Here is a 17,733-nt window from a genome sequence, read left to right as displayed (position 1 = left end):
TCCATGTTGCTAGTTTTGTTCTTATACTTTATTGATTGTATATTTATAATAAATCTCTTTTCAATATAAACTTAGTTCTTGATGCAATTAATATCATTGTAACTAGTACGTTTCATAGGGCTTAACTAATCTGTAATTTATCACAATTTTTACAGGGGTTTCATCTTTAACAACCAATAGATATATCCCTTGCCCTTTTTATGCCCTTTGTTTAATCACCTTGCAATTGTGTTCACTAATATTTTCAATTTCAGTTATACTTGTATTGTTTATTTTTTATTTAAATTTTACTATTCATTATTATATTGATTACTAAAAATTAAAAGCTATGTAAATAAGATTAATAATTTGTGACCAACAGCAAAACGGAAAACCTAATATTTTTGTATGAAACAGATTTTGTATTCTGATATAAATTATAATTATATATGGTGTGTTTATACATATAAAAATGCCGCTAGGCCTCTATTAAATATTACAAAATATAGACAATCTAAGTTAATACATGTAATATGTAGTAAAACGTGGGAATATCCAGCAGCGACCGGTGTTTGTTAATTTAGCTATATTAAACTAAACTATAATATGTTTAAACTATTGGAACTGAAAACGTTGCCCGTAATGCAAATGAAATTTTAAAACGTTATTTAGTCCTCCCTTAATTTTTAACCGGAATGTATATAAGTGTTTTTTTGTTAAAATTGTGGACCAACCTGACTACAAATTACAATAGAACCAATTACACATAGGTAACACTTGATATATCTATCGTTTTAAGCACGGTTGATTGTAATCTACCGTGGTTTTAAGCAACTTACTTTTTCAATGGACATTAACTATTGTTTTGTTTTTTAAAAATTGGAAAAAACGAATACGGTTTGTCTTAGCAAGACTGAAAGATGCAAATAGTTTGTGTATATTCATTTAAACAAGTAAACTGTGAACAAATGTTCACAAAATAAACATAACATTAATTGAAGTATTAACATGTTTATTTATGAATTATGATAAATTGAAATTAAAAACCAAAAAGGTTCAATGTTGTTAGTTACTTATCAAAATATATTGTCAAGAAAATGAAATTCCCAATAATTGATATAATCACATATTCAACGCCATTCGGTATGCTTTATTTTCTTTCAAAATTATCATTAAAAACATTAATATCTCTGAAGTCAGTATTATAAGGGTACTATAATGAATGGTTTTTAGACAGCGGATACACATTAAGTGTTACTTACAAACAGCCCTACGGTTAGAGAAAAGAAAACCGAATAAGCAGAATGTGTCATTATAAAACCAATTCAAAATAGGCACTTGTTTCTAAACAAAAAATTTAAAATATACATTGCAAAGTAGGTATTAGGACAAGACTGGACACGAATAAATCGGATAAAGCTATTATAAAAAGAAGTTTTGAAGAACGTGATGGTGTTAACTATATTGTTTTGCTGGCGGCCATGCTGGTATCGTTTAATAGCATAGAACTGAATTTTTGAATCGATAAACATATTTTCCAAAACGTGTGAAATGGTTTGTTAACCTCGAAGCCGATTATATAGAAAACAACGGACTGCATTGTGTACAATTATGGATAATTGATAAACTACTACCTATATGATATAATTATAACTTAAGGAAAACCTACCCGAGGGGAAAGACGTATAAGTAAGAATTCCTCACTGCGGCTGTTTTGACTACCATCCTATATATGGAGATGAGAAGGAACGCGTTGAGGTTCTTTAAATAACCAATCAAACAAAATATATATTTTATTAATCTCGTTTATTTTGATCAGTAAACAGTGTCTCTGTGTTTGTAAAAATAACGTGATGTTTGTTTTGAAACGTTATGGCGTTAAAAGATAATGATTTGTTTGCCCTAATTCGCTCTCTACTCTAGTCAGTAGTATGAAGATTTTTAATATGTTAAAAATACAGTATGAGCTGAACATGTCCACAGTACAATTCTCATTTAAAAGTAGGTAGCAACGAATTCTTAGTGGTTTTCCATTTGGTTTTAGTGAAGAGCATTTTAGGTGTAGAACTAGTTATTTCTGAAACCGTGAAATACTAGGAATATGCAGAGAACACTTGTTGACGTTGTTAATTGAAATTTAAAACAGTTGTAATAAGTAGAGAATACCTAAGTACAGATGTGAACTCTAAAAGTTGAATTTTGACTATAGTAAGTTAGTCTGCAACCGGCGATTTTTTTTTTTTTTTTGGGGGGGGGGGTATGGTACATCTATTGTAAATGATCCAAGCTAATATGTAATAAATCAATAAATTCTACTTAAGTAAACTACCAATGGTACGGGACACTAATTACACGACTCGCAATTAACCGATTTTCAATAATTGTTGTTTTAAATTGCCCTGTTTCTGTTTTCAATTACTTCAATAAACACTTATTTAATTACACGGTATTTCCATAACCCGACAGTGTACATAATTATTAAAAAAAAAAAAATAATAATAATAATTACCCACGATCGCTCCTGTTTACTGTATTAAAATAAAAGTTGTGTATTTTTAAGTTAAGATTTTCACCTCAACCGAACTCAAGCCAGCGACTCGAATTTTCTGTTTTACAACAAGTATTGGAAAATTGTTTGGAATTTTTCAAAACAAGCTGCCGAGTAACAATATTTTAAATCGCCTCGGTTGACAAATTTCAAAGAACACAATCTTGCCAAAGTGCCCTGCGATGGAACCGCACATAATATTATACACACAGGTGTACGTCATGTGCGATTCGTACTTGTCTCTATTATGTATAATGTATATATATATATATATATATGTATAATGGCATGATGTCTGCACACGTTGATACTTGGCGAAATAACCAGTTTTAACACCTACGGACCTAGTACTACAGACCAAAATATATATAATATAGCTAAAAACCTGGGCCGTGTGCAGAGTTGTCGATGATTTTTTTTTTTTGTGATGTGTAACGTTTTCAAAATGAATTTTCGCTTACTTCATCGCCACTGCTATAATATTATATATACCGATTTTGGGTTGCTTAATCACAACCTGAAACGGTCAAAAACATAGTATTTGTACGTTTGCATATTGAGTGGCCGATGTCGGACTTGTGTCACTGTTTTCTCGGCTTTGTCGTTAATTAATATTGTTTTTTTTTTTATTTATATAGGATCATAGACAATGATTATTAGTATTTGCACGGAGTCCTATTTGGGCGTGGTTATTCCTTTTTAGGAAAACCTTTTAACGCTCTCGCATGACCATTATTTTAAATCTAATTGAACGTGTATTAATATTGTGCAATGGTAGTAACTAGTAGCGCAAACGAGAAAATAATAATAAAAAAATATATGTATCCATGGGCGGCGATAAAATAGCTTTTTACCCGAACAGTATCTATCATTGTAATAAGGTGTGATGTAAAATTTTCAAATCGGTTTGACAACATATATTTTCTTATGTAGGAATCTTATAGTAACCCGCCTGCGGTAGCCAGTACTACCTACTCTATGCGGATGATAAAATAATATAATATATCATTTTATTAGTAGTCCAACCACCGGCTGAAATCCTTTTAAAGGTACATAATATAGTAATGATGTCAATTTTAAAAATCTCTACATGCGATACATACAAACAATAGGAACCGTCATAGAACACACATAATATATAATGCCTATATAAATATATATTTATGAACTAATTGTACGGATTTCATTGAGGCACGGGCAGCTATAATGTATTATAGCTGCCAAGGCAAGCGCTGTTGCTCAGATGCACAATATGCATGAGACTATACGGAGAACGTTATTAAAAATCAAAACGCCTCTATTTTACAAGTAGGTATATAAATAACACGACGTTGAATAGGACTAATTATTGTTGTTGCTTGGTCACATTAATACACACGAATATTAATAAGCACTTCCAAGTGTAAGTGGGTCTGATTAAAACGCATTGTTTTGCCGGTGTGAGTTGACTCATGGTGTTTTTAAACCGTCTTGTCGTGGAGGTAAACGACTTGGTCTCTCGTTAGGCTCTCGTGTCAGCTATGTGGGCGGTGTTATCAAACGTACGACTATTTCCACACGGTTTGTAATAATATATTTTCCACATTTATTTGTACAATAATATCGATGTGTTCTTTTCTCGTTCCTCGAAGACGTTGGGTGCGGTGGGCCCTCGGATAAAGGTGCTGCTTAGAGTAAATAATAATAATGTATAAAGTTGTAACATCATATTATTATAATATAATGCACCCTATACTAGGCGATGAAGTGGCAAAGAAGGCGTGAACACTTTAAATAAAGAATGTTTTCAAACGTTGTTAAACGCTGCACAGTGGAACAAATTAAAAAAATATGTACCCGAGAAATTTAATTCTGCCATTCTGGTCACACTGCAGCTCGCCCTTTTGCTTGCTTCATAATACAATTTTACCTGTTCTGCGCCTACAAATTGGTATAATTATTATTGAAAAATGGTTGATTTTTTTTTTTTTAATATCGAATTAATGTTCTTTTTTTGTTTCGCGCGACGAACACCGTTAAAAAGTAAAATTTATACAAATAATTAAAAACAATGACAGGTATCCAATAAAAAAATAGCTTTCTAGCTCATAAAATATATTTATTGTTTTCTCTGTCGTAAAGACACACTGTTTGTTCGGTAGGTACACCGATGTGCCATTGTGTGGCTGTTATTTGTGTTAAGGACTATGTTTATTGTAGAATTAACATAATTATTACCGTTTTAATGGATACAAAATGCAAAAAGGTCACAAAATTTATTTTCATGATGTAACAGTTATTATTGATTGTGATCATTTTTTATTGATGTTTGTGCGACAGTTAAATTTATTGTGTAAGAATAAATTATTTACTAAAAATCACAAAAAACAGTTGGTAATTTGAGCTTATGCCAAGACCACCGTTTGCTAATAAATCGGATTTAAATTTTATTATAACACGTTTTATATTGTTATTAGACTTAACATACAAATTAAAACAAGAAGAGAATAATGGGCGTTGGCATTAAAAAAATAATCCGTAGTGATTTAATTTACATTAATTAAACTTACATAGTTCTCTTGAAGTATTTACATACATTAATTACTATTATATTCTTATTAGTTATAACTGCAGTTAACTATCATGTTCAATGTTTATAATATTATATGGCCAAGACCAAGGTATTTTTTGTTTGTTTCAATACTAAAATAGATAAATATAATTTTAATAACTGTAGTTGGGACTTACAAGTGTTTAATTGTGCAAGTGCACATATTGAACAATTTCAATTGCAGTAAAGTAGTAGAAATTATATTATGAAGAAAGAATCAATATATTGTACATTAATTAAAATTATTTGTGTAATGATATGTTTCATTTATAAATGTTCAAAAATTGAAAAAAATGAATTTTTTGTTAGATGTAAGATTATAATATAAAACGTTTAGTTGACACTATTATCCGTTTATGTAATAAAAAAATAAATACTCCACTTTGTATGTTTTTAAAAGTATGTACATTAACTATTATCATTTATTCTCGTTAAATTGAACGTGATTCATTGTATAAAATGTATAACACAAAAGTCAATGCGAGTAATTATACATTTACTAAGTACACTGCTAATTAGGTAACGAACGTGAATTGATGACCTTCGTTTGGCTCCAGTCGAGTTTCACGACCAAAACAAACGTGTCTAGTGCGGCTGAGTGATGATACAATTTCTGTAATTGACTTTATTTATCTTAATTTGGTCCATTGGATATAATATATACATTATATGACATTGAATAGTAACATCTAGATAGTTATTTTGTGAATTATTATCATATGTATATCAACTTCTTCAGATTTATGAAGACATTTGAAAATACTATAGTGCTAGTCTTAAACACTAGCAAACATCAATAAAGCTTTAATCGATTTTTAATTAAATTAAATAAAAATAGTTATATTTTTATTATTTTAATAAAATAAATTTAAACATTGTTAATATTATTAGTTTACCAATTTTAAATGTATGTTTTAATTTGTTCGTTAGTAGTGCATTTGTAATGCATTTCCAGAAAGTGTACTTTTCAAGATAAGGTGCCTATATTGAAAATATACAATACCTATATTTTACTTTATAGTGAAATAAATTGATTATTTCGAAATATTGCCTTATCGCACTATAGTAATAACTCCACCGTTTCATTATGACTTACTGCGATGTAGATATTAATTTTTACACAGTATCCACATGATATTTTAACCAATAAAAGATTTAACACATTTATACCTAAATACTTGACTCAGAGTTTATTTAGCTTTTCTGTGAAGAAATTAGTTACATACACAATTTAATATATTATAAAAACCTTCAATAAAAAATCATTCAGTCAAATTTATAATATGTATCTATGTAGTATACCGGAAAGGTCCTGTAACTACTAACTTTAAATAGAGACAAACGACATATTTTGCAGAACTACTTTTTACTTTGTAGGTTTTGTTAGTCTTGGTTAGAAAATAATGTTTTTTATCATTTTTTTTTTTTTTACATTAAAGTATACCGTGGTTCATTATGATAAGTATTTCTTGTTAAAATCATTTTACTGTCAAGTAAAGGAGTTGAAAAATCCTCTCAAATTACTTTGAACAAATGTAATTATACATTGAAATATTCCAAACAGCGATGTGCTCAGTTTAAGTATTTCAGGACAAAGAAAATTCAATATATTCACTTAATAAAACAATTACTTCAATGAGTATTTGTCGACAGTCGCAAAAATTTGTACCTGGAGCTATTGTAAAATAACATGTAAAACATATAGCCCTGTTTGTTTCTCATTGTAGCTTATCAGTTTTCTAACAATGTGGAATTTCAAATACTCAGGTATTGTGTGGTCTAAATGACGTCACTGATTACCAAGAGCTGTATAGCTACGATTCAATCAAATATTGTAAATTATCAGAATATTTTTTACTTCTATTTTGAACTTGTGGCGTCTTACAGTGAAATATTACTTTACTAAAGTAAAATTCTACAAAAAAAAAAAAATGTATTAGTTGTTTGATTGAATTTTTGAAATTAGTTTAAATCATTTAGATAAAAACCTTTTGTCGACCACAAACAGCTTTAACTATACCTTTTTTAAAACCACCACATTTTTGTATTGAAAAGGTTTTCTATTAATAAATATTTTACACTAGGCTCTTGAAGTACTATTATCATTTATACAATTTTTATTAAGTGTTTTAAAATTACAAGCTAAATAGGAGTACCCAATTTTTCAGTTTGATTTGCATCAGTTTTTATTGGAGAGCAAAATAGAAATTATTTCTTATTGGTGATGTTCGTTATAGTTTTTCTTTAATATCTCTTTCAATGATTGATGAAAAGTTGTAAATCCAGCGCATATGGTTTTGAATTGACAAATATTGTATGGTTGAAAATTTGGGTTTGAAAATAATATCACTTATATCCTTGCCATTTTGTTTTCTAAATATAATTATCATTAGAACTTATTTTTGTGTGAATCGAAGACATTATTACAGTTCGGTTTATTTTAATATCTCATAAAGTTGGGCTATCCTAATTTGCTTCTCCCGAAAATGGCAAAAAGACGCTTATGTCTATATATATATATATACATAGAACGTTAATGTATGACTTGCGTTTTGTCGACAAATTAAATTTCAACACAACACATTCAAATGTAATAGATAATATGTTTCGAAGGTGTATGGAGGTGCTATAATATACCTTGGCAATTATTGAAATGGTCAGTTAATTAGCTTGTACAAGACACACACTTGGGTGTGTCGTAGGTACAAGTTTATTACCTATACTGTAATGTGAGTAGTTTTTTTTTCTTTTTCACGGTGTCTATTAATGCATTGGAGTTGGCTTAGTTTACTAATTACATTACTGTTTACACTGATGCACACACCCGTTGACTACTGATGTTATATTTTAGTCCGGCAATAAAAAAGTTAAATGAATATACTTACATTTTTTTATACAACCCAGAGAGGCAGGATGCTTGCTAGATGCGTGTAAACATGAAATTATCGCGCCTTTTTTGGTCTCTATGTTATGTGTGAACAATTATTTATAATATAATATGTATGTGTGTTAAGCACACACAAATAATAAAAAGCAGTCAAAACCGGCTTCCGTAAGACCTACTGTTTAAGAAGTTTAAGATTAAGAGTTAAGGAGTTTTTGGCAAAATCTTAATGTAAGATTAACAGATATGTAATCATTCACGATTGTACATCATTGGCAACCGTTTGAAATCATTGTTTCAATCTAAACTTGTTCAAGCATTACAGAATGAGGTGCTCTTCAAAATGATTTTAGAGATAAAACACCTGCAAATAAAAAATATATAGGACAAGATGTTCTCTTAAGATGCCAACATTTTGTGGATTGTACACAATTTTGGGTGTATTATGTGTAATATACATTAAAATATATGCAATTATTATACATTGAACGTATTATAAATATGCATTGAACGTGCACAAAATAATGTAAATCTGTTTTTAATGTTGGTTTCTGTTTTATCCTATTAAGGCAAACAATACAATTATTTTGTACGTCCAAAACGAAACGTCACGTTTGCAAATAACATAGCAGACCAATTTTCAAGTGTCCCCCCATTTGTTTATTACTTTTTTAGAGACTATTTTGCAACAAAAAAAAAAACACATACTCAAGAGTCATGCGATATAACAATTATAAAAACATTAATAACATCAGCCGCTATTCGTATCGACAACTATTCCAGATAATAATAATAATAATAATAATTGTACAAACAGTGGTTAAACGGTTGTATAGTAATAATTATGCATTGTCTTTGACGGGATAGATTTATTATATTGTACTCATGTATGTCTGTGTGTGAGTCATAAATTCGATGTGAATATTTTCTACAGTGTGTTGTTTAATATTTGCAATTTGTAATCGTGTTTCAGCTCTAGACACCAATAATGTCACTGTGAAAAAGCAAGTATTGGAATTACTATCTGCACTATGCGTGTACAACATAGAAGGCCACGGCAGAGCACTTGATACCCTTCAACACTACAAGGCAAGTAGTATACCATAATAATAATTATTATTACTATTAATGCGCTCGCTTACCTAAAAAGTAAAAATATATACCTATTTTTTTACTGTTTAATAAAGTATGTCCAAGCTCAGAAGACAGTTGAATGTTGAATTATGTCAGTTAATGTACCTACCTACTTGATAGTTTTTTCAATACACTATAAAAGTACAAATTGAAAGTTTGTGAATTATATTTTTAAAGAAATAAATCAGTTCCGCAAACCACGACAAAGTGTCCATTTATGGTCTTGTTTAAAAATTTGATATTTGACTAGCTAAACGGCCATAACTAGTAAATCAGTATCTATTATAGGCAAATCATTAAAACGGTTAAGAGCAATACAAACCGTGGTGTTTATAGCGCAAATGAGTGTAAATTAATTACTAAAAAAATATATTCACTATAGCAAACGTTATTTCATTTGTCAGACCTTCGTGGTACACACTCTGTATATACTTAGATTTTTCCCCCGACTTTTGCACACTAAATAGTAGCTACCTAATTTCTATAAGTTATTTAATCATTGAACTATTTATCTAAGTAGTCAATACTTGTCGGTTGATAATGTACCTACCCAGATGAATACTTTAAAAAGCATTATTAGGTACCATTTACAACAATAATAATAGGCAGTGATTTGTGTGTTTTAATCTATTCAATTCATCTAATTACACTATCGAAAGAGGAAACAATAATTTCATTATACACATTAAACTGATAAGTTTAATCATGACATTTTTATCTATGTAATAATATATAATATATAAAATATGTAAATTTTGCACGCTTCTATCCTACCGTCCGTTATTATCCATTGTGGATTAGTATCAAATGAACATTTAATGAGTTTACCTAACCAGTAACGTCTTTAGACGACCAAAGGATCAGAAAATTGTCTGTTATGTCATTTCTTGTTGCCATTTTCGCTTTATACTATCAGTTTCAGTTAGAGATAGGAGATAAGAGGTAAGAGATAGGAGATTAGAAATGGCATATCTATGGTTCAATGTTTTTCCATGGAGTTGGTTTTTGTAGGGACAGTGAGAATACCGTTGATCCATCCATGTGCAACACTTTATTATAGGGACATAAATAATTTATAAATAAAGATAAAAAATATTAACAACAAATAAGCAGTTATAAATTCTAGGTTAATTCTAGATGAGATGCCTCTTTCTGTGTTCTAGGCACTTCTTCCTTTATTTTATATTTTAATATGTATATATGAATACAGAAAAAGGAGGCGGGGATCTAGAATTAACCATAACCTGGACTTGCTGATTATTTAATTTTAATCTTATTTAAGATATATATTTTATTCTTTTATCGTTTGTAAAACGCATAAACACACAAACTTATTTATTTAATATATATTTAACTTATTGATCAATTATTTATTTATTTATTTTAACTGAAAATGCAATTAAACACACGCAGTTTTTAACATGGATATGTTATTGGGCTGGATTTAAGAAATTTCAGGTTACCATTTTCGCGTTACACTTACATTTTCAGTTAATGATAAGAGATAAGAGATGTACGATAAGAGAGATGAGATAACATGATATCCATGATTTAATGTTTTTCCGTGGAGCGTGGTTTTAATGTACACAGTTTTTATTTATTAGAAGTACGATTGTTATTTTATTAACCCTTTGTCATTCCTATTTTCGTTGCAGGAACAGAAAAATGAGAGGTACCGGTTGCAGATCGTGGTCCGCGAACTGCAATGGGCCCTGTCAAAAGGCAAAGAGACGACGGACTACCAGACAGCCATTGTGGCTTTCATCAACTGTCTCATAATATCGACACCGCAGCTCCGGGACCGGATAAGAATACGAAACGAGTTCATAGGTGAGAATAATATTTACATGCTAAAATTAAGTAATTACCGTACCTACTATTCAAGAAATTTTAGGTCGCCATTTTTGCGTTACACTTAAATTTTAATGATAATAGATAAGAGATAAGATAAGAAATAAATGATATACGATAAGAGATGAGTGATAAGAGAGATGAGATAACGTATCCATGATTTAAAGTTTTTTCGTGGAGCGGATTGGATAACTAGATTTTTTATATAGGGATAGTGAGAATTTAGTAGGTATGGCAATTAAAATAAATTAAAAAAATTGACGTTGTTAACTTTAAGAGCTTGGTGTGAATAGGAAAAAGAGAAGATAGGTATTGTCTTAGCTTTAATACAAGATATTAGGATACAGGCAGATCGGATTTCATACCCATTTGAATTTGAAAAAAGTTTCTCTTAGACTATATGTGGGACAGAAAGTTGATTTTTAAGCTCATTAGAAAGAGCTTGTCGAGAAAATAATACAAAGTACCAATTAAAAAACAAATTATTCAAGTATTTTACAATTAAAAAATGGGGTTAGAGATAATAGATTACAGATAAGATATTAGAGGCACAAGATTGCTGGACATATCCATGTATCTGCATAAAGTGTGTAAATACTCTTAGATTTTCTTAAAAACACATTCCCCCCCCCCCTATTAAATTTTCATACTTTTTCAATTAATTGCTCAATAAAAAGAGATGTTTGTCAAAACAAAATTAAAATTCTAGAAAGTCTACAAGCGTTTTTTTTTTTTTACACTGTGTTATTAATAAACGTGCAACGAATGTCGAACCGAAGCATTACATAACCACGTGTGTCGCACATACTTTAAATTACATTAATTTTCATATTAGATACTGTTGTTTATAATTTTTTTTTTCAACTTTATTATCCGTTTAACGGCCTCTCGCCGTTATGCAATCCAATGGAAAATAATAACGGATGACTATCGTACACAGATACAATTTTTTTTAATAATCATTTTTTAACTAGCTACAGTATTATTATCGTTATCGTGTTATCGTTGTTGTTGTACTCAAAACTAGCCCTTTCACTGAAAAATAACCATTTTACCATTATTATTATTATTTACTATCGACAAAGAAAATCTGCAGTCGTTTCCAACCTACAACAGTAAAATATATTTTATTATAAGTACTAATTTCATTGATGTTGGTGCCCAATGGAAAATGAAATCAGGTTATTATTATTGTTATTGTTTTTTTTTTCATTCCAGGTCTTAAACTGCTGCCGATACTGACCGAGCTGAGGTAATTGTACGAATTATGTAAATAAGTAGATGTATATAATCGTATGGGCAAAAACAACACCAATGGGTCGTTTCTACCTATTCCTTTACACAAGCACACGTTAAGCAACCAGCTATAACCTAACCCCGTGTAATTTCTTATTTTAATGGTTTTTAACCGAATGACAAGCGACTCTAAAGCCAGTGTCCTCTGGACCAATTAGTTGTCTTGCATCGTTTACACAATGCCATTATTGTTATATATGTATATTTTTTCTCTTGCACCGAATTTTAAACAAGTCACCCGGATGCTGTAAAAATATGTACATATATTAATTATACTCGCCTGTAGACAATTGTGTATTGTTTAGCTTACAAGTCACCGTTTAAATAAGCAATCAATTAACTGTTATAATTATATTTGTCGATCAACTTATATTATTTTCGTTTCAATCGATTTTAACGTTAACTGCATTTAGAATAAATTGTTATTTTTTATGGAAAAAAAAAATGTAATTTTACAGAACCCTATCGCTTAATATGGTAAAAAAAATCATTGCAAAACGGTTGAAGTAAAAAACCGCAACAATTAATTTCAGACCTCAGGGGAACTTGGTAAACTAATTATCTAACCGGGACAACCGGTTGATTTGTTTTAAGAATTAAGAAATCTGGTAAATTTAAAGAAAAAAAAAATAATAAGTTGAAAGTGACAATTTTTCCTGTTTTATTTTTATTTTAGTTCAATCGATTAAAATTACTATTCTTACTGAACATTTTTAATTAGTTTTTTAACCATGAACAATGTTAGGAGACTGCAAACCTAAGCTGTATGGACAATTCTAATGTCGTTCATTGAAAAGTAAATTTACAAAGAAAATAAATAAAATGTTGAACTTGTAGAGTTTTATATAAAAATTAATTTCCTCGTAAAAGGTTGTAAAAAACAATTTAAAAAAAAATTGTAGGTACTTATACAAAAAAATGTATATTGTTGGATTGTAAATTAATGCACCTCTTTTATTTATGTCAAAGTAATTTAACGGCATGCTACAATTTATCTAATTTTGTTGCTTTTTTTTATAGTATAACAGCAGAAACAGCTAATAACGCATAGTATAATTGTTGTAACCAGTTTAAGATGTTTGTCCTTATTGTAATAAGCGAGACTACATCTTGTACCGATGTGAAACGTTAACTGAAAACTTGTACATATATATATATACACATTTAACCGATAAAAAATTCCCAAAGACACATGCCAATAAATGTTTTTTCCCCTCTGTGTGACTTTCCCAAGCGAAGTGAAACAATTTTAAAAGAAATTTACTAGATCTAAATAATATCCGGCTGCGTTGTCTTCGCATACCGTCCAAAAACAGCCGCACTGACTCTTATAAGTCACTATTTATAGACTCTCTTTTTCAGACAACGCAAGTAGTGTTAATAATAATAATGTAATAATATACACTGTAAACGCGGTGTTTATTGTCACAAGCCCTTCAGAGCTCTCGGCTTCCATATTGCATTAATGTGTGTAGTCTGTTTTGTTAAACGTTTATGGATTCCATTGAAATTTCACAGCACCCCATCGTTAGTCGTTAGTCTATCATAATATCAACTTAGGCCGACTGTAAACAACCCGAACAGCTGCGGATAAAGTCAATCGATTAAGTATATTTTATGTGCCGGAAGATGCGTTTAAACAAATTACACATAAAGTATATTCATTCGAGAAACGTTACGCATTGCTATAAAATCACATGCTCCAACATTATGTTCAGAAAAAAAAAAGAGTTTAACCTTTTTGATTTACAGCTCGAGTAAAAAATTGTCATTTACTTATACTTACTCGGTAAGGTAAATTTAGGTAATTACATTGATAAAGGCCGTACAAAAATTTTCTTTTCTATACAATAAACACCTAAACTACTAACAGGCGAGATAAATTGTATTAAAATAATAACAAATAAATAAATAAATGTTTAAAAAAAAACACCTTAACTATATTATAGTCTGTACGTTTGACGTTTTAATTGGAGTTAGCCAATTCAAATGAGTAATCTCTAAAATGTCAGATCCCTAGCTTAACTCTAAGTACTTCTTAATGATTTTTCTTTACAAATAATTTGATTGAATAAAATATTTTTATTTAAAATCAAAAATGTTCCACGTGAATCAAATGGAAAAAAAATGAACTAGGAAGTACTTGGAGTTAAGCTATAGGACTGAAGTTTTATTTGAATAGGCTACTATCGGTTAAGAAAGTAAGTAAATAAAAATGTGTTTTTAGACACAGTCTACTGTACATGCTAAGTACTTATGCCTACTGAAATGTAGAAACTTGTAAAATTTAGAAATATTACAACTACAATCGAAAAACAAATTTTGTTATTTCCATAACATTATTTCTTAAAATTAGTTGGTAAAAATTAATATTTTATATTTCTATTAGTTTTAATATGTATAAACGTAAAATTGTAATTTTAACAATCGTTAAAGAAAGTAAATATTTTTTAAAGATCAAAATATTATGTTTTAAACTATTTTTATGATATATGTGTAGAGTACATGTTAAAAAAATACAACGTCCATAAAAATTATAAACTATATCTAAACGCACAGATAAAGTTATGCAAATTCTTATTAGAACAATTACTCGAATAAAAGGTAAATCGAATAATTCGTTTTCGATTAATTTGAATAATTGTTTTTGTAATTCTTCGAATAAAAAAATGTTTTTCCTATTAATCATACAAGTTTTATATATATTTTGTAAATGTAGTATATATTATATTTCTACAAAAAAAAATATTGCTTAAAAATATAACTACTTTAAAAAAACACAAAATTAAAAATTATCCCAATGATTTAATTTGAAATTAATCAAATAAATTTTCATTCGAATAATAGTTTTTGAAATTATTCGAATAACTTTTACTTGAATAATGTATTATCTAGATGATTATATGTAGATAACGTTTTATTCAAACAATGCACAACAACTCTGCGCACAGGCATGTTTCCTTATAGCATACAATTCAAAAATAATTGTTGTCTTTTTTTTGTTATTCGAAAATGTTTCATAATATTGTTGTTATAGCTTTTTATTTGTATTAACCTATCCAATATATAGTATAAAATGGTCTCAAATGTAGTCACAAAAAGTAAATTTTACAAGAGAGAGAAATTTTAAATAATGTATTAATGATTATAAATTATTATTAACTAATCAAATAGTTTCATTCGTTAAACTAATCGAGTAATAATTTAAATTAACCAATTTAATTAATTAACTTAAATGGATGAACTTGAATGGAATCATCTAAGAGTCCAAACGTCGCTAAAGGTAGATATTTTACATATTATTTATGTATATAATATATTTTTCTAATCTTTGAGAATTTTCATTTTTTTTTTAAATTGTTTTAATGTATTTGCACTTTTCACGAATGTTCTTGCATTATTATTTTGTATTTTAATTTCGTTAATTGTGACAAGCCTTTGAATTGATCCAGTCAATTGGGCACAGGGCAAAAGAAGGGTAGTAGTCCATTTGTGAAACATTTTTTTTTCAAATAGTTTTTTTCAATATATGCTATCATTTCGTTTATTTATGTCAGTTGTCAATAGATCGTTTAAGCAAATACAAAAGAATAATTAGTAGAATAGTACTTAATGTGATTTATTTTTTTGTTCTTATGTAAGATGGAGAGGAATTCACCACGAACTACTACCCTTCTTCCTCTGTGGCCTTCATATACATATAAATAAATCAGTGTATAGAGAGCGAAATTTAAATCCAGGTGAACCAAAAAACTGGGAAATTGAAATTTTTTACTTAATACACTTTTGCGCCGAGGTAGTACTTACGGATATGCATTTTGGGTACACATTTGCTTTGCTAGTACTCTACAAAAAGAATTCTTTCATCCGACTAGCCGTCGGGCTGCTAGCCAAATAACATATAATGTAATATATGTATATATTTACTCACACATTCAAACGGGCAGGGTTCTATTGTGGCGCACACGACTGACGCTGTATAGCGTTGCGCTGGAGTCCAGAATTAAATACGTACAGGAATAGTACATCGTATCTCCTTGCTGCCATGTCTTAGACGGTTGTTGTCGGTGAGAAAAAAAAAGCAACTTCCTTAGTAGCCGGATAAAAACCGTGTTTAAGCTATTTCCAGTAAACGTCAGTCGTTCAGCAACCGGGTTCGGCACAACAGCATCGTTGTCTGATTGTGTGTGTGTGTGTTTTTTTTTGGGGGACTTTATACTTGACTACTATTTAGATACATACTTGTTGGAGTGTTGTCCCTTTAGCCCTAACCTTCTGATTAAAGGAAGGAAGCGGCGGAAAACCCGGACTTGGGTGTGCAGCTGGACGTGTTCGACGAACAACGCGAAAACGACGAATCGCAAATCTTGGACGTACCTTTTCGCGGTGTCGACATCAACTCTCACGTGGACTTGTTTTATGCCATTTTGAAGCAGGTAACAATTATTACAAGCTTATCTGGTTTTCGTTTAATTCCCCCCACCCGACCTTAATCCCACCTAAGAACCTCTGTACCTAAAAGTTACATTACGAGGCCAAAAATAAAAATAAAAGTCACCCCTTCCGCTTCAAAGTCGAGAAAAACGTACATATTTTTCGACTTAAAATTACTGCGCTCTACAACTATTGAAAAAAACATGCTTTTCTAAAAAATAGTAAAAAAGTGAACTAAAAAGTAAAAAATAATTTTACTACAAGAACAATAATTTACCAATCGATTGTATTAGCTGCAATTTTGAATAATGTTAAACATCATTGATTTGTGACCAAGTCCCCTGATAAATTTATCAGACAATGTTTTATAATGTAAGTTTATTTTGTAATTTAAATTTGGATACATTTTTTTAGTGTGTGACACATACATTTCATAATACTTAATGAATTTGTTGAATATGGCCCACGCTTTTCTTTTTAGTAAAATATTAAAGATGTTTAACGTTATTTAAAATTATAGTTGATTTCCGGTTGTTTTCAAAGTAATTGACATTTTGAAAAAGGAATGTGTTACAATTGATTGGTAAACTGTTTATTGTAGTAAAATTATTTTTTACTTTTTGGTTCACTTTTTTACTATTTTTTTGAAAAGCTTGTTTTAAAAAAAAAATGGGTTTATTTTATTTTTTACTTTTTAGTCCTATTAATGGTACTTAATAACTGTGAATATATTACTTAATTGATTTTGCAAGATTTGTAGCGACTTAAAGAAAAGCATGTAAATAGCATTTCCCGGAGAAGGGATAGACATTTTGTTTTTTTTACTTCACTTTTTCAAGCAGTTTTAGATATTTAGGTCTGACAATTAGACCTAAGGTAGATATAGAAAGGGCCTATAACATATACAATTTTCTCAAAAATCTGAAGTCAAAACTAAAGGAGAAACAAAATAAAGGGAGGAAATTACACTTTGACCGTAGTCAGTTTCCAGTTTACTGTGTGTGAGTGAAGCAACAG

At 29.5% G+C, this 17,733-nt stretch overlaps 1 protein-coding gene across 1 annotated transcript in view; it reads left to right on the top strand.

Moving 5' to 3' along the window:
- Positions 1–17,733, top strand: part of LOC126839115 (inverted formin-2-like) — a 41,811-nt gene that overhangs the window by 14,028 nt on the left and 10,050 nt on the right. Inside the window, exons 3-6 of the mRNA XM_050574175.1 lie at positions 8,975–9,090; positions 10,791–10,965; positions 12,205–12,238; positions 16,568–16,718. Coding sequence (XP_050430132.1) covers positions 8,975–9,090; positions 10,791–10,965; positions 12,205–12,238; positions 16,568–16,718 — 476 coding nt within the window. The remainder of the gene's footprint in view (positions 1–8,974; positions 9,091–10,790; positions 10,966–12,204; positions 12,239–16,567; positions 16,719–17,733) is intronic.

Source organism: Adelges cooleyi, unplaced genomic scaffold, assembly GCF_023614345.1.
Source record: "Adelges cooleyi isolate 19-005CV unplaced genomic scaffold, UGA_ACOO_1.1 ACOO_flye_CR_arks_rails_tigmint_CR_PRNA_30, whole genome shotgun sequence".
Taxonomy (NCBI): domain Eukaryota; kingdom Metazoa; phylum Arthropoda; class Insecta; order Hemiptera; family Adelgidae; genus Adelges; species Adelges cooleyi.
This window is presented reverse-complemented; position numbering and strand designations above follow the sequence as displayed.